Source organism: Cebidichthys violaceus, unplaced genomic scaffold (assembly GCF_023349555.1).
Source record: "Cebidichthys violaceus isolate CVI_PGR_0920_01 unplaced genomic scaffold, fCebVio1.0.p SCAF_5, whole genome shotgun sequence".
In the NCBI taxonomy this organism is placed as follows: domain Eukaryota; kingdom Metazoa; phylum Chordata; class Actinopteri; order Perciformes; family Stichaeidae; genus Cebidichthys; species Cebidichthys violaceus.
Window position 1 is genome coordinate 5,827,821 of NW_027176705.1, and position 21,216 is coordinate 5,849,036.

At 41.2% G+C, this 21,216-nt stretch overlaps 2 protein-coding genes across 2 annotated transcripts in view; one reads left to right on the top strand and one right to left on the bottom strand.

Annotated features, from left to right (window-relative positions):
* Window positions 1–6,889, top strand: part of ush2a (Usher syndrome 2A (autosomal recessive, mild)) — a 195,904-nt gene extending 189,015 nt beyond the window's left edge. The window contains exons 83-94 of the mRNA XM_068730789.1: window positions 21–113; window positions 587–732; window positions 914–1,032; window positions 1,452–1,550; window positions 1,655–1,831; window positions 1,943–2,026; window positions 2,359–2,500; window positions 2,752–2,839; window positions 3,858–3,923; window positions 3,987–4,055; window positions 5,049–5,249; window positions 5,513–6,889. Of these exons, the coding sequence (XP_068586890.1) occupies window positions 21–113; window positions 587–732; window positions 914–1,032; window positions 1,452–1,550; window positions 1,655–1,831; window positions 1,943–2,026; window positions 2,359–2,500; window positions 2,752–2,839; window positions 3,858–3,923; window positions 3,987–4,055; window positions 5,049–5,249; window positions 5,513–5,602 (1,374 nt within the window). The 3' untranslated portion in view covers window positions 5,603–6,889. The remainder of the gene's footprint in view (window positions 1–20; window positions 114–586; window positions 733–913; window positions 1,033–1,451; window positions 1,551–1,654; window positions 1,832–1,942; window positions 2,027–2,358; window positions 2,501–2,751; window positions 2,840–3,857; window positions 3,924–3,986; window positions 4,056–5,048; window positions 5,250–5,512) is intronic.
* A 288-nt stretch (window positions 6,890–7,177) lies between these two features.
* Window positions 7,178–20,918, bottom strand: kctd3 (potassium channel tetramerization domain containing 3). The gene is made up of 19 exons (XM_068730578.1): window positions 20,511–20,918; window positions 20,155–20,208; window positions 19,165–19,210; window positions 18,829–18,902; window positions 18,669–18,727; window positions 17,860–17,940; window positions 17,512–17,670; window positions 16,826–16,916; window positions 16,161–16,351; window positions 15,711–15,826; window positions 15,387–15,474; window positions 15,020–15,136; window positions 14,734–14,904; window positions 14,396–14,551; window positions 13,893–13,989; window positions 13,525–13,718; window positions 13,214–13,352; window positions 12,859–12,981; window positions 7,178–11,944 (listed from the first exon to the last, which is right to left on the bottom strand). Exons 1-19 carry the CDS (start codon window positions 20,579–20,581, stop codon window positions 11,368–11,370), a joined length of 2,604 nt encoding a protein of 867 aa, XP_068586679.1. The 5' UTR covers window positions 20,582–20,918; the 3' UTR covers window positions 7,178–11,367.
* Window positions 20,919–21,216: the final 298 nt, after the last annotated feature.

Sequence of the window (21,216 nt, forward strand, 5' to 3'; positions counted from 1 at the left end):
ATTCTTTCCCCTTCCTGTAGCTCTCAGAGGGTACATCCCATCAGCAGACACTCCATGGTTTACTTCCTTACACTCAGTACTGGGTAGGAGTAGAGGCCTGCACCTGTTATCAGGTAATAGTAATATGTACTAGTACATAACAGCTACACTTTGTCATGAAAGTGAGATCACAGATTCAGTCTGGTTTGACAGATTTATAGATACAGTAAATTGATTGGAGGATAATCTATTTAGCTTTGCTTTGAAATAGTCTTTTGTAAAGAAAAGATAGTCACCAGTTTTACTATCACTGATCTGGAGATTGTATTGTTTGGCAGGCCAAATTACATGAGATTGTTACAGTCACCATGTTGCATTAGTTGTTTCACTTCAGTTTTTTCTGCTTGCCTTAGATTATTGTGATATTCTCACTGTAAAATCCTTGAACAGGGGTACTAGTGTTACTGTTTTAGTTGCAAATCAACTCCCTGAACTAAATGTTTATATATTGTGTTTATAGTTATTCTATGAATTCTGAGAGGAAACAGTACTCGTTCACTCAGAAATGCTACAAATTTGTGAACTGTCTGTTTTGAACATTTGACAGTGCTGTAGCCAGGGTCCACTGAGTGAGCTCCACACCCTGGCAGCCCCCCCGGCCCAGCAGCCTCCTCCTCGCCCCGTCACCCTGACCTCCCGCTCTGTGCAGCTGGAATGGGACGAGCCTCTGGCACCTAATGGAGTTATTGAGAGGTCGGTAGAAAACATATAAAGAGCACATTGTTCAGTGTATTTTCAACGTACTGAAGTTAAAATAATAACTGTTAGCAATCAGATTACATTAATGAGTGAGACAGAAGGCATGAGCAGATACACATACCATCATTTCACTCTCGCTCACTTCCTCTCTTTCTTTCTTTCTTTCTGTTTCCAGCTGTGAACTACATCTCAGATCACCTTGCCCACAGCCTCCCCAGCCTGTACCCCTCCCTTGCATTGAAGGGCCAATAGAAATCAATTTCTTTGGCAAAAGGAGGAGCTACAATGTGACAGGTCACTCCGTGGTTATGTCAAGTCAAGATGGTTTTAAAATACATAACACTAACTTGCCCTTGCACATTTTACAGGAAAAGTTATATTTGCATCAGTACCAAAACTGGAATAAGAAAGAGGAACAGTAACCATAATAACATGTATTTTTTAAGTGTAAAAGCAGTTAAGTTCAGAACTCCCAGTAGTGAGTGACCCATTGATAATAAAACATTTGGAGATCAATAAAGTCTTAAGCAAGCTGTGACTAGGAGGCAGGTGATAGATGTAAGTAAGAATAATTGAGCTGAACTGAAATAGACTGCAAGCCATCATCAAATAAGGAAAACCGCAAATTATAATGACTTAGAGAGGTACTGGCATAGTGTTGTTGTCTGTGTTATGTATTTTGTGTAAATAAACAATTGAACTAATCTGTGCAGGTCTCCAGCCATACTCCACCTATCAGCTGAGAGCTGCCTGCTTCAACAACATGGGCAGCACTGCCTCCAACTGGACTACTGTTACAACACTCAGTGAAGGTAACAAATGTGTCCAATCCCTCAACTCTCCCAGCTAAGCCGTCTTAAGAAACATAAACACACAACCAAAGTTTCTCTTGTCCCCTCTCTCTCTCTTCCTCCAGCCCCACAGTATGTGTCTCCGTTCCTGGTGGACAGCAACCTGACAGTTATTTGGCTGGACTGGACGGGGTCCTTCTCCCTCAACGGGTACCTGAAGGAGTTTAGTGTGACAGAGAGCCAGCTGAGGGTCTATACTGGTTTCTATAGCTATCTCCATATTCCACGCACCTCACAGAAAAGTGAGAACACACACACATATACATATCATATGTACATATCTACTTACAAATTTATACCAGGTGGGAACATAGGTTGATATGCACTTTTTCTCTCTCTCGCTCTTCCCTTAGCTCTGTCATTTCAGGTGACTTGTACCACAAACAGTGGCAGCGCCAGTACTCCCACCATCAGATATAGCCCTGCAACAGGCCTAGGTAACGTACACACACACACACACACACACACACACACACACACACACACACATACACATTGCTAGAATCAGTCCTCAGGTAAAATCAGACCTGAATCTGGATTTTCCTCAGCGACTAAAGAATCTGTTTTTATCTGTTCCTCACATCCTCTTCCTCATTTCAATTCAGTGAAACTTTGTTGGCATTATGTTTTGTTAAAAATGTTGTCAAATCATATACAGTATAATACATAGGCAGAGTAAGGTCATTACAAATGAATACAATAAAAACACAAACAGTACATGGAATGAATCATATAGTTAAACTCATAACCTATTTATCTTGTTCTGCAGGTCCTCCTGAGCCTGAAGACATTGGTAAAGAGGGCATCAGCATGTCAGCAACGCCGGTTTACTCTGAGCTGTGGTTCATCTTGTTGTTAGCCCTGCTTGGTCTATTTCTCCTAGCAATACTGTTGGGCCTAGTACTACAAAGGTATTCTCATGTTATATGCAGCGTCTAAAAGCTTTACGACATAAATCCAATAGAATAGAAGTTCTTCCTCTCAGGTACTCTGCACAGGGTAATATTTAACTGCACTAAGACATCAAACTGAGCATAACTTGTCTTTACAAAGCGCAACACACACACACACACACACACACACACACACACTCTGTGTAAAAACTGCTCAATCCTAAAAAGAACCAGAACAAAAGGGTGTGGATGATTTTTCTCCCCTTTAGAGCCCTGAGGAAGAATCCATCAGTCAGAGAGCACCCCCCGCTGGTCATGCTTCAGAAGACCCGGAAGGCTGGAGGAGAGACGTACATGGTGAGGATCAGAGAATCAAGGCACTCGTAGAACGAGATGATTGAAAGGGCAGATTGCAGTAAGAGAGACAGAGAGAGGTAGTCGGGTTTACAACGAGGTAAACGCATAAGACAAGTTAGGGGAGATAAAACAGAGGGGGAAACAAGACTGTTTAAGTGTTTTTGTTTGATTTCTTGAACTCATTAGGTAACTCAATCAAAACACGTTTAACTGCAGATTGTACACAATTTTGAAAATAGTCTTGAGCAGCTGTGTCTTAATTGTTGCTCCACCAGAGGGGGCTGCAACAACAACTGTTACTGGAAAGCTGTTCTTTGAATAGAAATGAGGTTCTGTGATACCAGTGAGTGACTGGTTCAGTTTTACCAGTATTTTTACATGCTTGTATGCCCTTGTTAAAGCTTTCCTACACAAGGAGTTGTGTAACATAAACAGAGCAGTAAAAAAACCTGAAACTAAAGTTTTCATTTGTTTGATGTTTTTACATAAATTCAACTCTGAAAGAGGTTTATACAGCTGTTTTTATCATGCCTGTGAAAAAAGCATTTTAGAAATGGGAAAATTTTATCCGATATATTTAAGTTTGTTCCAAGTAGAGACATCATCCCCGTATATCTCTGAGATCACTCATTACCATTAACACATTTATCCACTGGTTGATTATTGGCTTTATTCATTTACTTTCTAACATTTTCCTTTTACCCCCTTCCATTCCAGTCTTACTCCTCTATTTAATATTCTCCCACATATTTTTCAAAAAATAATTTTCATTTTCTCTTTTATGTCTTTTCTGTCTCTCCTCCTTTCTCCTCTCTCCATCTCTCTTTCTCTGTCTCTCTCTATTTATCTCTTTCTCTCTCCGTCACTCTGTCTTTGGCTCTCTCTCTATCTCTGTCTCACTCTCTCTTTGTCTCTGTATCTATCTCTTTCTCTCCCCATCTCTGTCAATCTCTCTCTCTCTCTCTCTCTCTCTCTCTCTCTCTCTCTCTCTCTCTCTCTGTCTCTCTCTCTCTCACAGAGGCCCTGTCCTGAGTTGTGCTCTAAACATCACTCCAGCTCTGTGCTGCTCCCCGACCGTCCCACAGTAAGACTGTTTTCTATATTTACTGTCAAAACCCTAAATGTTTATTTTATTGTCCCCCTGCAGTTTGACACTGTAGCAGACTGTGTTGAGATCAGCAACGTTATACTTAAAAGCTTCACTGTGTACACTGAGGTATGGGATTGTGTATTTGTGTGGGTGCTTTTCTACGCATGTCTGTTTTGTTTGTGAATGCATGCTTCGTGCGTGTGTGTGTGTGTGTGTGTGTGTGTGTGTGTGTGTGTGTGTGTGTGTGTAATAAGATTAATTATCATAAAGGTAAGATATGTTGTACAGTCTGTCGTTTGTCGATACAGTGTTGATTTTGTATGTGCAACAAATAGAATCATCTGATGTATCCAAAGTTTACAGCAGCAACCATGAAGCCAGAGTTTTTTGTGCGTCTGCTGTGTTTTTGTGACTCTTGAACTCAGTCACTCTCCTATGTGATCCAAGGGGCCAATCCTTGCTGAGTACTGCCCCCTGTTGATTGTTGATGGTATGACAATGACAGCTGATAAACATTTTAATTCAAAGATAAATCAAATATAATATTGAAGTGTGAGAAATGATTTGAATATCAAATACATTTTTTCCAGTTGATAGGCCACCTAATCATACATATATTTACCACACTTCTTCCTTGATTAAGTTGATGTATAACAATAATATCCAAAACACACACATGCTGCATTTGAGCTTTGAAACAACATATTTATTAGATGAAATGTTTAACTTTAGTTATAGAAAAGAAATTATATTATTAATTATACAAACTCTTATTGGGATGAATTGCAGTTAAAGGAACAATGCATTTGCATTTTTTTATCCCACACACCAAAGATATGGTTATGTATAACTTACACTATTACAATACTACTTCAGATTGCACTGCAGTTTTGTCCTTGCTGCCATTGGTTTCCATTTATTTCGGTAAAATATGAAGATCATTTTTGAGTCAGGTGAGTAGTAAAGCAGTGTAGTCCTTCACAATTAACATATGTGTATTTTTTTTCCTTAATCGAAAACTACAGCATGCATGGGAAAATAGTTTGCAGTAATATGAAGTATATGATTTGTAATATTGTCTTTTAAATCACCATCTGACTATAAAAATCTATTTTTCAGGGTCTGACAGACACTAAGATAGTCGGTAGCAGCTCACGGTTCAGCCCCATGTCTGTCCTGCGGGTCCCAAGCCAAACAGACCTCAGTCAGGCCTACTCCCAGCATTCCCTGCACCGCAGCGTCAGTCAACTGATTGACAGGAAGTCACTAATGATGGAGGAAGGAAGCTGGGACAACCCACTGGGACATGATTCTGGACTGGTGAGGATGGAAATATGTTTATGTTAAATTATGTGAGACTTTGTTTTATAGTAACAGCTCTATCAGGAATACCAGGTGCATTTACTCTGAGGTAAAAAATGAAGGTTCTGAGAAATAATTTGTGGGAAACTGCCGTTCGAGTAAAATAAAAGACTCTCCAACTGTTCTGTGAAAAGATACCAAAAGACATATACAAATCTTTAATGCTGTAGGCTTTTTAGACTACTCAAGACCTAATTGTGATCTCATGCGTTCTCTTTCAGTATGTGGAGGAAGATGAGCTTGTGGACGCCATCAAGGCCTTAACATCTGGGGAAAAGGAGCAAACCATGTTCACAGACACTCATCTTTAGGATCCCTACGTCTAATCAGGTATCACAGTCGCAAATCATACCTAGTTTCAAACCAAAATTGGAAAATATACATTCCTGGTATTCGGTGTTAGCTGAGGAAAGACGGGGCTCCTAACAGGATTGGGAAGTATGGAAAGTTATTTAGACAACGTACAATGCTTGAAATATGATTTAGAAAGTCTTGAAAATATGTTAAAAGAAATGTTCAGCATTGATGACCAATAATTGTTCTGATTATGTCCAAAATGCACTGTTACTGTTTTAATAATTAATAATGGTGTTCAGTTCCAAAGACCTGAGAGAAACGGGGATAATAGTGGTTGTTTTACTGCCACTGTCAAACTATATTAAAACAGGTATCTTAGCCCATTGCATGTGTGATTCCCTGTAGGGACTAATAGTCTTAACTTGAGTAGAGGCAGGAATCAGATATGGAACCTGTCAGCTGTGATCAATTCCTTCTCAGATTAAGAACCAGATTGTATTTGACTGTATGATGAGTCACTGTCTCTGCTTGCCAATTGTTTAGTTTAGTTATTTAAAAAAATGTTGAAATATCAGCTATAGCAGGTTTGCTTCTCACTATTTGGAATCAAACCATTCTAGAAATCCATTAATATCAAAGGTTTCAGTCAATTAGTGCCTAGTGAGCTTTAAGTACATTATCAGCAGCAGTAGTCCTTTAGCTGATGGCCTTGATGTTAGTTTTATGACAAAAAAAATGCCAACTGTTTTTTATTATTGTGTTAAAATGTGGCTGGGAATCACTGATGTGCCGTCTGATTGTTTGGATTATGTGATGTAACTTGAAAGCCCAATCTGAGATTTTTTTTTTTTTTAACCATATCAGTTGTTGAGGTACACTTTACTGCAGTTTTAAATCATGAAATTAAGCTTTGTTCAACTTGTGAAGCTAAATGTCTTTGTTTGATTTCATAGTTCAGCTGTCAGTGGAATCCAGACCCTAGCTTTTATTATCACGAATGAAATCAGTTTAAGAATGAAAACAAATCTCAGCTACGTCCTGTTTTGGTGTTATAGCAGGAATATTGTTTAGATTTGGATTCCCCAAATTGGGCCTATCATTTTCAAGTTGAACATCATAGAAACAGTATTTATGGCAACAAGATGTTGAATTTCTGTGTAGTGTTGATGAGGTTTTGTGTACAAAGTTGAAGCCTACTGTATTGTTATAAAAACCTTTTCTTTTTTACATTGGCAGTATTATTTATGGTTGTTGTAAAAGTCTTATTTATAGATGATTCATTGATCAATGTTTCTGTTTTTCTGAGGAACTATAAAGAATGGTTGAGAAAATATTCTTTTCTACTTGTTTTCTGACCTTTCTTCACTTGAAAATGATTTGAAATATCAACACATCAAGTCGTTAACAGTACACTGATCCTCAAGGCAAACACTTTTAAGCATGACTGTGACTCCGTTATAGATTCCTTCTTTGGCTGCAGACATTTTTTGTCCATTTCTTTTCTTATAAAGAAATCAAAGTATCGCTCCTCAAAAATGAGTGCAGCCAAGAATTAAAACACTGTGTGGTTTTGAAAGAAGAGCCAAAGACAGCTTCTATCAGTTTAATATTGTTTTACTCCATTGTTAGCAGAGACGTCAGTATTGAAAAGCAACAAAAATGAAAGACACAAACGCACCAATTCCGTGTTTAATCCATGAACTTGATAATATCGATGCATGACGATACATGAATATTTGTTCCATGATGAGGTCAATATGGTGCCTTCTTTGTGAATGTGTGTTTGTGTGAGGAACACACTTTGTGACACAACTGAGATCTTAAGCTTAACAGAGATCTTAAGCTTAACAGACCGCTGTGCCTCAGACTGGCTGACGATGACGTGCCGTTCTTTTCTGCCGAGTTAGTAAAACACAGCTGTGCCATCAGCTGCACAGATATTTAGTTACCACACACAGTCGTACCCGCCAGCACAAACACACAGCGGGCCGGTATCTCCATCAAAACTATGCAGCAGTAATTTAGTTTTGCTCCTGCGTCCCTTAAGGGAACATCAAGGCAAGTTTGAAATTAGCAAACTGGCAGTAACAAGCGTGCCCTCGCTCAAGGACACCAGTCTGACAAGGGCACTTCCAAAACATTCACAGCCACATTCACAGCTATTGTCACCCATGGAGGGAGGGAGAGCTTGTGAAAAGAGAGCTTGTGGAGTGATTGTAAGGGACAGTATGGCCCTGAGCTACTAGCACACACAGACGCACACACACTCACACAGGGTTTTATTAAACTCATAAATCACGATGACGACAGACGGCGTCTCAGAGAGGAGACTGTCTGAACGGGAAGGTTAGTGAAATTAAAGCGCTGGGGAGACTCGCGCACACACACACACACACACACACACACACACACACACACACACACACACACACACACACACACACACCTATGTGACGCTCAAACCGCAAATTACGTTTTAACTGCTTTAACTATAAAATCATTAACATTGAGTTTTGTTTCAAATTCATCTTGTTCTTTTCATCCCACACACTTGTGATTTTCATAGATTAAAACATCTCAGATCCCAAATACTTAAATGTTTTCAGTTACTCTTAATGTTGTTGATGACATTTGCCTGGACAATTAGAGTGACGTTAATGGTCCTGAAACAATGCCATGTTGTTCTAAACAATGTGTTAAAACATAAAATATACTTTCCAGCTTTGTAATAATCTTCTGAAAATAAAGGAAACATTTCCAGTTTTGAGAGGTTTTAGTGAACACAGTTGTAGTTTAAATTGCATGAACATTGAGGCTCTGAAAGGTTCAATGTTACATCTGATAATGGGTCAGCACTGTAAATGAAATAACATAATGCAGCATTGCTCACATACATATTGTTAAACAATGATGTACAGGGCGGTTCAAACAGACAGATATGTATTCTCTTTAGCTCGCTAGAATCTGGCTGTAATATAATGTAAACGTAGCCAGAGAGGGACACACAGATCTTCAGAAGACAGACAGACAGTTATGTGCTGAAATAGACTTTAAACTTTATATTTTTATATAAAATAAACACTAGTAATTTACTTTAGTATTAGTCTTAATAGTGCAAGTGCAAATGCAGTTAGGTCCATAAGCACGGTAATATCAATATAGGCATTTTATGATTATCAACAATATGTAATGACAACAGTGTAAGTATCAACATACATTAACACACATCAATGCATCCACATTAGGATTTTGTTTTGAATATGTACGTCTACTTTTCAGACAGTTAATAAGTGTATAAAAATGTACATCTTTGTACAGGCAGGGACCACACGGCCAGTTCATCCGTCAATGTTGAAATGATCAGCAATGTGCTAAAAACAACTTTAAAGAAGGTAATGTAGCTGCTGGATTTGGCAAATTATAATTAACATTCATATATTTGCCATTTTACAGTCACAAATTTTTACAGTTACAAAAAAGTACCGTAGATCAAGGGCTGGCTTGATCTCTTGTTTTCTCACAGGGGATGTGATGGTTTAAGCAGTAAAGAAGCAGGTTTAGCTGACAAAATGAATAATTAAGGTTGCTGACATTTAACTTTCCGCCGTCCTTTTAGACCTTCTCAACTATATCATAACCAAGATGGACTTTCCAGTCTTCATCTATGTCAAGATTATGTACAGTTTACAATAGATTAGAGTAGAACAGAATCTAATATGTACTGTAATGCCAATGGGTTCAAGTGACCACTCATAAAATCTGATTTGGCCTGGTGTAAATCTATCAGGACTCAGTTTTACCCAGAGCCAGAGTGGACAGGTCCGTTATGTGGCACCACAGTCTTCACAAGCCTTTGGTCAAAATCCTTTTCAATGAAAACACACAAACTAATAACCGTCAAACAAGTTAAATAAGGCACTGCAACAGTCATCCAAAACAAAACAAGACACATAAAAATCTGGTTCAACGGGTGTAAAGTGATGCAGTTTACCAGGTCCTTGTATTGAGTTGAGTGTAGTTATATTGTGATACTGTAAAAAAATAAAATATAAATAATAATTAGTGTGATCTTGCACAGGCACCACTGTGAAAACAACAGACTGAATTTAGTTTGTCTTTTTCTAGCTGTCTGAATTATGAATTATTTCTCTCAGTTTAGACATCGAGGAAAAGGTCTCATATGACACCACAGAGCATTAGTTGTTTCAAATTCACATTTACAAATGTTTTGTGAAAAATCCTCAAAATGCAATTGGATGGCAGACATTTTGGCTCGTCACAGCAGTAAAAGCAACAGGTGTAATTGATGACACTAAAAACTTCTGCATTCCATTTAGCGGAGCTAGTTTCAGGGTCCAGGTTGTGTGCATGTCATGGCTTACTGGGACACTTGATGGAAACAAGCTATCACTAATGACATTTGTTTCACCTGTGCATTTCCTGTTAGCCTGTGACGAGTCAAATGTCTGAACACACACACAACAGTTCTTCTTTCAGCGTTGTTGAGGAGCAGCGAGGCTCTTATGCTACTGCTACACTGTACGTTTGATAACGCAGTTGGCCTGGAACTTGTAACGGTAAATTTCAAATAGCCAGCTGCGGCTTTTTGTGTCTCTGCTTCAACAATAAAAACCATTGTGTCTCTGGCTGCAGCAGAGTGGATACACGTTAGGGTTCAAGTAGCTGCCAAGGGTTCCGGCTGGGACAGATTGCACATATTGTCAGAGATACTTCACATTATTGTGAGTTTTTGAAAGGGGCCTAATCCTTTTTGACAAATCTGAACTGCTGAAGCGATTAGTCGGTTAATTGTTTGGTCACTCACAAAAAAAGGTAATTGACACAAATAGCGAACATTTTCTGAAATGTAGGAATTTGCATCTTTTTTTGGTTTTATATCTTTGTAAAATGAATACTTTTGTGATGGGTATTTTTTTGATAAGGTGTTGACAATGACAGAAATTGTTAGCGGTTAGCTTTCTGTTCAAAAGCAGATGCACAAGTAAGCTTGAATGATTTACATCAGATTCTGAACAAACTAATTCCTGTCAGACTGCACGTCAACAAAACAGTTTAAATATTTTATAAAAGTACAAACTGTGCCTTTTGTGAATTCCATTTTGCTTCCATTATCTGTTTAAGGGTCTCAGAAGATAAAGCGATCATTACATAGATTAACCCTTGTTCTATTACTAGTACTGTGCTTGATTTCTTTTATCATTTTAATTCACCCTAACCTCGATGAGTTAATGAAACAAGCTTTATGTCACTGGCTTAACACCTGCTTGTGCTTCAACCAAACAGCAGCAACAATACGCCCTTGACAATACCAGTCACTGTCACCCATCATCTGTTAAACAAACAGAAACAGAGTAGTAGGAGCTCCAGTTGTACCCAGCAGATTTTACAAGTGTGATAAAACTTGAAATCCTTTTAAAGATCAAAAATGAAATCTTTCCCTGGTTGAGATATTGTTTGTGTTGGGATGGTGTAACTGCTCCGTCGCGTCGGATAGTTTCTGTAGTTAAAAGTACAACACTAATGACTTCCACTGGAAAAAAAAAAGGTGCATGGTTTAAATAAAAGTTTTTCAGCGTAGGAACCAAAGGAGACTCATGTAGAGTCCCAAAATAAGAAGGTCCTTCATCCAGCTACACCATGAACCACATTCCTCCTCTTCTGTGATACCCAGAACTCATCTCCCTCATGGTTCCTTCTGGACTCATCCACAAGATGATTCCTGTGATTGGGAGCTAAAAAAAAAGGGTGGTGAGCACCGTCACAGGCTGCTGTCCTGATTGGACGTCTCAGGGGCCAGCTTCCTGTGTCGCGGTGAGGTGGACGAAGACAGTTTGGTTGGGGAGGGGGAGGCAGTGGAAGATGAGTCGCTGCCACCGCCTTCAGATCCAGAGGGGAGGGAGGAGAGGTGGGGGACTGGGGGAGCCCTCTTTCTCCCTAGAAAGCCTCCTTCTAGTACTCCCCTCTTCTTCACACCTCCCTCCACCTTCACTCCTTCTCCCCCTGATCCCTCTCCCTCCTCCGGTTGTGGGTGCACCTTCCGCCTAACGTCGCCCCCGGGAGTCGGGCTGTCGGGAGCTTGTCGTGGAGACTCTTGACCGCTTTCCATCTTCGACCCGGAAGCACCAGCAGTAGTCGTGGCTCCGATTATTGTGTGAGAGCTTGAACTGGCTGTTCGGCAAGCCCAGAACTCCATAGCCGTGGCTCTCCTCTCACTGTCCTCGGGCCCAAAGTCACACAGCGAACGGCGGACATCAAGGGTGTGGCTGGGGACCTGTGTGCTGTTCTGTGCTGTGCTGTCCAGCACACCTCGACTCAGGCTGAAGTTCTGGAAGTCTCTGTTGAAAGACAGGTGGATCGAGTCAGTTACAGGTGGATGGATACATAAGCAAAATGCAGACGAGGACAACTCAGCGTACATGCAAATAGCATATCAGATCATCATCAGAATGGCACACAGGGATACTGTATTTCAAAATCAGGTGCGAATGGTCCTCCCTCCTGGTTCTGGAGAGCTGCAGCACTGCATAATGTCAATCCCTCCCTGCTCTGTCCACGCCTGATCTACTCAGGTGTGAGTAGAGCGTGGAAACATAAAAATGTGGCAGATTGTTTGAATTCTTTAGCTTTTCGTCTTTGTTACTGGAGCATGTATGGCCTATTATGACAGAGATAGCCATTGGGAAAGAAAGTGCAGAGATTGTATGCAGCAGACCTTGAGACGATCACTGCCCACAGCTTCTTCTGAGCACCCAGCCAGACTAGCACCTAGGGTGTAGTCGACCGCCCCGGGAAGAGAGCCCAGATAAGAGCTTGGCTGGCCCAGATTGTACCTGGGGCTGATTCACTAACCAGCCTGCCTAAAATAGGACTTGGGCTGACCCAGCAACGGGAGGTCAGAGACTGTTGTGCCCACACGTTGCGAAGACCTGGCGACATCGTGTCATCACGGATCAGCAGTTGAGACGAGGGGAGGCGGACTCTATGTTTGCATCTGTGATGCTTGGTGCTAAAGCACTGTCAAAGATGATGGGCAGTGTTTCCCTGTTGTCAATTTGTTATGTTGATATGCCAATCATGTTATCTGCCCCGAGAGTTCACCAGTGTTTTTGTTGCTGCTGTTTACATTCTTCCTGATGCAAATAAAAAAAAATGCACTACAGGAATGCACTACTGGTTTTGTTTTGTTTCGTGTAACATGGGTGAAGCAACCCTTTAATGAATTTGCGATGTAAGAACAATATTATTTCACCTGTAGCTGTGGAAGGACTCTGTTCGTCGAGCACGGGCCAGCAGGGGGCTCTCTCTGTAGGGTCGCACAGCTCCATAAGTAGCCTGGCTCTCAGAAATGGGCTCCTGAGCCTGTAACTGAAGACTGACAGAAAGAAAAGAAACAAAGTGCATATTGGTACAACGGAGGTTCTTTATTTCTGTGCTATTGAGACAGACAGTTCCTTATTTTGTGTATAAATGTGCGTGCGGATGTATCTGTAGTGAGAATTAGGAAGATGAAGGGTTGGGTGTAGTTGATTGTTTCCTTATTTTATATTTGTGTCCATTTATGTCTTTGATGTAGTGTGTGTGTGTGTGTGAACTGTCTCTCTAACCTCGAGCAGGACTCTCTGAGGCGTGTGTGGTGCAGCACGGAGGGGGCAGGGCTAATATTTGGTGTAGCACAACGGGAGGTGCTCAGATCACACTGGTCCAACAGCTGCAGTAGCTCCTCCTCTGTAGGCCCACCTGCATCTGTCAAACACAAGAGCAGCTTCAGAACACACACATACAGTAGTTCATCAAAGTAAATAATTACACTTAATCCTGGGAGGAGTAGTCCAATGTGTATTCAGAATATTAGATACACACACAATGTTGCCGTCCGCGGCTCGCTGTCTGTCTCAGCCTCCCCCTATCTCCTCACCATCTCTCTTCCTCTCCTCTCCTTTATTAGCGGTGTCCATCGCAGTGGTCAGGTCCCACATTTGGATGCTGCCGTTGCCATGACCAGTGAACAGATAGCGCCGAGGTCGCGAGCCCATCCGGCTCGAACCCTCACACTCCCTCACCATGAAGCAAGAGATGGTGGTCACATCCACCGACTGCACTTCACAGATCCTAACAAACACACACACATGAGTATGTAGCAGGGTCAAACCGAAGTACCAAAATCTTACAAATAAGTGAGATGAAGCATCCTTCCTCCTCCCAGTTTATGACAATAAAAGACAAAGTTAGCTAAAAGTCAGAGGATCAAAGGTGAAAGGGAAAGACAGATGGTGAATATGATACCTCTTTCCAGTAGATGAGAGCCTTACAAACAGTTTGTTGGTGATGGGGATCACCTTCTGTATGAAAACCTGCTGATCGTCTCTCTCTCCAAATGGCCCTGGGAGCAGAAAACACACTATGTCTTTACACACCAGCCTGCAATCTTAGATCTGGATTCAAAACAACATTAGTGCTTGATTTGTCTCTGGTAAGTCATGTGTTCACTTTTGTGTCTCTTTAAGGCTGATAGACCGGTAGCTGTTTAATTCATGTTGCCAGTATGTTGTGTCTGTTAAGGCTGTCACAGCTGGCAACACCCATATTCATATCTGCACATAGAGTACCTGCTATCTACTGAATTTGAATGAAAAGATAAGATCCATCCGTTACTACTAATGTCAATCCTAAACCTGCACCTTTTTTCCAAGGACAGTATCAGACAATGCCTCTCTTTCTCCTTATAAATGCATCTATCCTTCCCTCATATTAATCTAATATTGCCTTCTTCTCTTCCTAACTCTCACCAATATCATTCCCAGAGCTGTAGCTCCCGTGGCTCTCCGTCTCCTCCAGGGACAGTATTTTGAAGGAAGCCAGAGGGGTGGAGCCTGGCTGGGTGGAGATCATTCCTCTGAATCGGGTCACCGTCCACGTCCGAACGTGGTTGTTGTCCGCACACACTGACACATGCGGAAAAACAACACAAGATATCAATCACAAGTATACACCCAGGTGCGTAACAGAGAGCACAATGAACCACGGGTGATTGATGTGTCAACAGTCTGCACTTGTATCGTTGTCTCTGATAGTCCTCTACTACCCTTCCCTGGGGTAATCCTCCTACCTGTGACACCTTCCTCACCTGACACCAGATGTTTCTCAGACAGCATGATCTTTGTCACCGGGCTCCTGTGCACAGTGAATGTCTGAAAGAGCTGTGGGCCCGATCCCACTGTCTCCGGGTGTTGCACAATCACTCTCACTGCACCGCTGCTAGTCCCATAGGCGATCTCTATCCAGTTCCCACTCACACCTGAGAAAGTAGAGAGTGGGGACGACAACAATTTGAAACACAAAAAAATAGACAAGCATATGCAGGAATAAAGTTTTTGTGATTATTTTTGAAGGAGGAAAACTGGTGCACTGACTGGTTTTAGGTGTGAGGTAGACCGACAGTGCAGTGATTGCATCATTTGAAGGGTCATGATAAAGCTCTGTCACTAGAAGATCATTATCCTTCATCCTCAGTGGAAACTTTTGCATGTCTGAAAAGAAGAAGACAAAATGTTAATGTGAAATCTAGAGCCAGTATCCACACAAGCATTTAAATAAAGATTACTGTTGCTGAATTACTAAAACAGATCTCTAAGGTACTTTTTTAATAGCCTTTTATGAGGGACAATCAAACAAGTCACTTCATTAACTTCACAAACATCCAATAAATTGAGTGGCAGACAGAAGATGGGAACCTCCACGTGTAAACACACGTTTGTGTTTGTATGAAGATGCGTGTACCTATGTAGTAGATAGACCCATTGTTGCAGCCCAGTAGTAGGAAGGATCCTGCTGTGTCACAGCTGGTGATAGGAACCACATCTTGAACCTTAAACATATACACACAAAAAAGTGAACTCACCAATCAGTGCAGTGTTAATCTGTGCAGTCACAATCAGACATACTGTACATACTTCAATGAACGGTCAAATCTCGAATGAATACACACTCACTGAGGCCCCATAATCTTACTGTAATGTTCCCTCACTCAGTAAAATAGTAAAACACAAACACAGAGGAGAATCACAAACACCCACACACACACACACACCTACACACACCTACCTGCCAGTGCTGTGTGACGGCATTCCACACCCCGACCTTCCCTGTATGGCTTGTAGCCACCAGCTGGTTCCCAATAAAGAATAGATCATCCACAGGTACACCGAGACTGAATACACCTGAGGTGGTGGGGAGAGGAAGGAGTTAATGTGAGATTGTGGGGTTGTTGGAAAAGTGGGGGGGACTGAAGGCTGAGTCACAGAGATGGCAGGAAGTCAAAAGGTGGTCACCAATTAGCAAGGTGGTCTGCAGACACAAGCATACAGAAATTGCGTTCCAAATCGCAAACTTTTTATTTGTACTTTTAGTAAGTTCTGCAGCTGCATGCACATACTGTTGCATGCAGTATGCATTCAATTGGGATTGCATTTGACATACTATGTTTTGGGAAATACAAAACCTTTTTCTGTAAAACTAAAAATAGTATGGTAGTATTGGTATTGGTCTGTTTACCTATCTCATTTCCACTGCCTCCGTCTTGGATGCTCCAGAGGATGATGTTGCTCTCAGAGGAGGCGGCCACCATCTTGTCCTTGTCTCCATGCGGGCCACCCACCACCTTGGCATTAAGCGCGATGCGTTCAATGGTCCAGTCAAGGTAGGGGGAGGAAAACACCTGCTGCCATCCAGAAGATTCCTTTATCCTGTAGCGAGATCACACACACATAGACAAACATTAACATCTGCTTTTATTCTTGCCCAAATTAAAAGCCATAATATAGCATTTTTATACTTTAAATGACAAGAACAGTTATGAACTAATAGGTCTGTTTTGAAAAAGTTAGCCATGCATAGGATGAAACAAAAGTCAGCTTTCATTACCACCTTTCCCACAAGCTTGCATAACAACCAATTTAAACCAAATTACATTTTATTCTCAACTTGTCTGTTAGTTTTGATAAAGATAAACAGTTCTCTAATGTGATTGAACGTGAATAGAGCCAAAGGTGACAGCTTTTGTACTGAACTGGTAAAGGTATAAAAGCATTATGTGAGAAATGTGAGACACAACGGATAATGACTCCATCTTCCCATCATAAATAATTTACTGTCTCCCCCTTATGAACTATAGAGTGGATGAGAAACGTTTTAAACCAATCACGTTGTGGCAGAATTACCTGTAGCAGATGACAAAGTGTGCGTATGCTGCTACAATCCAGTTGTGGTGTCCCGCTATAATCAGCACCTTCCTGGGGTCAACCACAGGACCTGCACACATGCAAAACATAAAAATGAACACACCACTTTCCTGATAATCAGACTGAATGTCCCTTTTGTTTTCCATTATTTGTCATTATCTCAATTGCTTAATATAATGGTAATGGTGGCAGTGATTCAAAAATCTAAAACTAGGCAAGAATCAGTGATGTTTACTTCAAAGTATTGCACGGTATAAAACACCCATCCCTAATCCTTCTGCATCAGTCCAGGGCACACACACTCTGTTTATTGTAGCTAACGATATTCTCTGACGTCATCCTCAGCAGAGAGTAGGCCGATGGGAAACTAGGCTACCTCAGTCAGCGCACTAAAAGGATGTGTCGGGTCACATTAGCCCCAGCATTAATGCTCACTCACGGAAATACACGGCACATGTTGTCGAGCATAAACAATACATAAACTGTACTCTCTTACTGTTATAGAAAACAGACAAACTCAGATATGTGCAGTAGATGAAGAGAACGTATGTAGAAGGCAGAGAGTGTAGAGGGATCACTGTCAAAATAAGCGATGTTATTATTATCATCATTACTGGTCTATTACAATCGGACACACTTCCTGAAGCTGCTCCAGGTTTTCTCACCCAGTTTGTGGTTGTCGTCTATTCCAGGTGAGCCAGAGAGGGAAGGGTGAGGAGGGGGACCAACACGGGTGAAGCCCTCTGCTCCACTTGGACCCGGCCGCTCATCAGAGGAGGGGCAAGAGGCTGCTGAGGCAGGGCTGGATTTACGGGCAGGGATGGCTGTCAAGGAACATTACACAGACAATTAGGAATAGAAAGTTGTGCAGATTTGTGTTTTTATTGCATTAAAACAGGTTGTTTCCTTCCTGCAATTGTTTTTGGAACACAAGTTTAAATATTTAGTTGACAGTTAATTGGTTTACTGTATGTTCGGTCCATATTCTGAATCACTCAGTGTCACGTCTTTACCTGGGGGCGGCAGGTAACCGTGAAAGAGAACGCTACCACACGATGAGCGGTCCAGTTCCTCACACAGCAGCAGGCGGCGCACTGCACACATGCACACACACACGCACAGGTACAGGTACAAGTACAAGTACAAGTACAAGTATACACACACACACACACACACACACACACACACACACACAAAAACTTCAGTGAGCCCATGATGACCAGAGTAACATGATAGATATTTTTCAAAATTAAGTGACAACTTAATTACTGTAAAACATGAAGAAAAACTATTAGGAGAATGTAATAGATGATTATGTTTACCAATGGTGATGCATAGTATATTAGAGTTTTGTCATTATTGGTGTTAAATAAATCCTCCTTAAGTTTTGTGGATTTTAACCTTATACTGATTAGATAATGTCTTTGAGTTGAAGAAATCCACTGTAAACTAAACTGTATGTAATTACTTTGCATTGTATCATACTGGATTTTAAGCAGGTGATCAGTTTTCACAAAGGTAACTTTCCCACTCAAGTACAGACAATGAAGGGAAGTAAATCCTGAAACAGGAAGTAAAACCATATTATAGAATACGTGGAACAAAGAGTAATACGGTTTTGACATTGGTCAAGTTGTCAATATTTCCCTTTAACGCTTTAACGACAGGTCACTTGTACTTAGCTGTTGAAACTGTACCCAGAAAATATAAGGCAGGCACATTAGAAGGTTTCCATAATGTCTATACTGTATGTATCACTATTTGTGCTAAGAACAAGGCTGCCTGCTTCCATTTCCTCCCAAAACTCTGTAAAGCAACACACCTAAAGGAGTTATTCCGTAGAACTCGGCTTCATGTCGCAGGATGCTGATGTTGACACCCCTACAGAGAGAAACAAAAAGCAGCAGAAGTATTCAGTAAGACCCTGGTTACGACTCAACACAATGTCTTCCAAAAATAAACATTGTGTCATGACGCCTTACCGCAGGTCCAATTCTTTGGTTCGGAGGAAATTCAAAATTGGTGCAAAAGCTGTGGGGTCTCTGTCAATAAATATCTGAAAGTGTAAAAGAATTGTTTACAATCATCATGTTAACAGAACATTATCTAACAATAGGAAATTGGAAGAAAGTCAACGATGAAACATTGACTGTGAGCCACAGAATCTCTCTAATATGGTCTCAAATGGTATAATGGCATATTTGATATATTTATACAACAGAACAAATGTCAGATCCTATCTGTTGGAAGTTTATTAAGATGTGGCGTGAGGATGCTGTCCTACTTTTACATTAAGAAACAACAAAGGCTATACTCACAGCTCCAGTTTCATCCCGAAGAGTGGATATCCTTCCACTCAGCAAACTGGAAAACACACACACACACACACACACACACACACACACACACACACACACACACACACACACACACACACACACAGTGCTCCAGTTAACCCACAGACCTCTCCATTTACACCTAACAGCAGTGTTACCACTACCTGAAGTCAACACACAAACAGTTTGCAGAGTCTTACCTGTTGACTCTGAACTACAGATTAGTGCTGCATCAGCATGTGCTGCAAGTGTGTATGAAGAATGACTTCATATTGACTGCACACTGAAGACAGCTGGGGCCAGACAGACTGACAGGCAGGCAGGCAGACAGACAGGTGCACTGGCAGACAGACCGACAGGCATTTAGCACTACTTGGTCAGCTGTTGTCAAACTGTGAGCTCACTGTCCAGTGTTTGAGTTTGTTTTCCGACTGTGGTATTTGCCCAGCCCAACAGTGGGTTCCCCTCACACCTAAATAACTCAAACCAAAAATATGACATTTATAAAAGTAATGCAGCCGACTTGATTCCAATCCCCAGAATGGTAGATGTGTGAAGCAAGACAGAGACGAGATAATGGAATACCACTTCTTTACATTAATTATGTAATACAAGTCTTGTTTTTAACTGGTTGCAACAGCACCATAGCACGCTCACTGACTCTTTGACCTGTTTCTGACGGAACTCCTATATGCTGTAGCAATAGTGCTAGTACTTCTTAATGTTAGGTTCAAGCCTGCTTTAAACTGTGTATAGTATATAAAAACACGTACTGTGGCTATGCAGACAGATTCAGTCCCATCTTTGCCATGCAGAGCCAAATGTTCAATATACTCTCACACTCTGCACTTAATTTGCTAACACTTACAATTGATTCTTCAAATATCTAATCTTGTACAAGCAGTCTAGATCAATTTAATGCATCATCTGTTTTACTAAGAGTGTCCAAATGCTGACAACATTAAACCCAACCTTGAGAAGAAAGAGTCTGGGATCCACATCAGAGTCTGCCTGGAGGTGCTGAACCTAAAGTATAAAGACACAATACCATATTTATTACAAACACTGTGTGAAGGAGAATCAGGGTCAGTCACGATGTGTGTGTGTGTGTGTGTGTGCGTGTGTGTGTGTGTGTGTGTGTGTGTGTGTGTGTGTGTAAAGGGGGGGAGAGAGAGAGAGAGAGAGAGAGAGAGATCAATAAACGCAGTAGTTAGTATAATAATGATAGTACGGCAGATATCATCATACACGTAATGTTACGTAGCCAGAGCTCAAATTTCCCAAATGATGACAATCATGAGTCGGGCTGTCCTGTTGACGAAGCTCACCTTGTCCCACCGACGTTTAGTTGGATGATCTCTCCCATCCCGGGCGTTACGTTGTTACCATTCGTAGCCATGATGACCGAGCCGATGGGTCGTCGTACGGAGGAGTCACTGTTATTACTGTTACTGTCACGAGCTAGCTTGCTAACGCTCCTCTTCCCAGCAGCAGAGCCGATGTCCCGACTCTCCCCTGCCTAACAACCTCTCCCTTCGTCCCACCTTCCATAAAATATCCGTTATATACGGACGGCGTCGGTGTCGTTGAGCCTCCGCATAGTGGGCGAAGAGACACAGGGGCCTTCTTCTGGAAAAGGCAGGCACACAAGAATGCCTTTATTTTCCAGCGAGCTTGTTTGCATCACTGTCTTGCATGTAAATCGTGGATAACATCTTGCGCAGAATATTAGCAACGTGAAACAGCTGTACAAACGGTCTACAAGCGAGGCGAGAGAGTTCCCCTCTGACAACTTCCGGTTTTGCTTAAGCGAGGTTGGACCACTTAACTTAGTTTTTTAATGTAATATGACCATACAACATAACATGTATGGGTTTACAGTTACTAAAATCCAACTAATTTCAAACTGAATTCAAGCACAACAATTATAACATCCAGTTGTGTTAATAAAGTAATAACTATGGGAGATAAAAGTTTATTGGAACTTTAAACTGTGTCAAATCAATTCTCTTTTTTCGCAACATAGAATGATTT

What these genes read in the sequence shown, in the direction of transcription:
- kctd3 (XM_068730578.1), bottom strand. Translation starts at nt 20,581, where the DNA reads ATGGCTACGAATGGTAACAACGTAACGCCCGGGATGGGAGAGATCATC. An exon ending in CTACGGAATAACTCCTTTAG is followed by an intron (nt 17,941 to 18,668) that starts GTGTGTTGCTTT and finishes GCATGTGTGCAG; the next exon opens with TGCGCCGCCTGCTGCTGTGT. An exon ending in CCGTCACACAGCACTGGCAG is followed by an intron (nt 15,475 to 15,710) that starts GTAGGTGTGTGT and finishes TATATGTTTAAG; the next exon opens with GTTCAAGATGTGGTTCCTAT.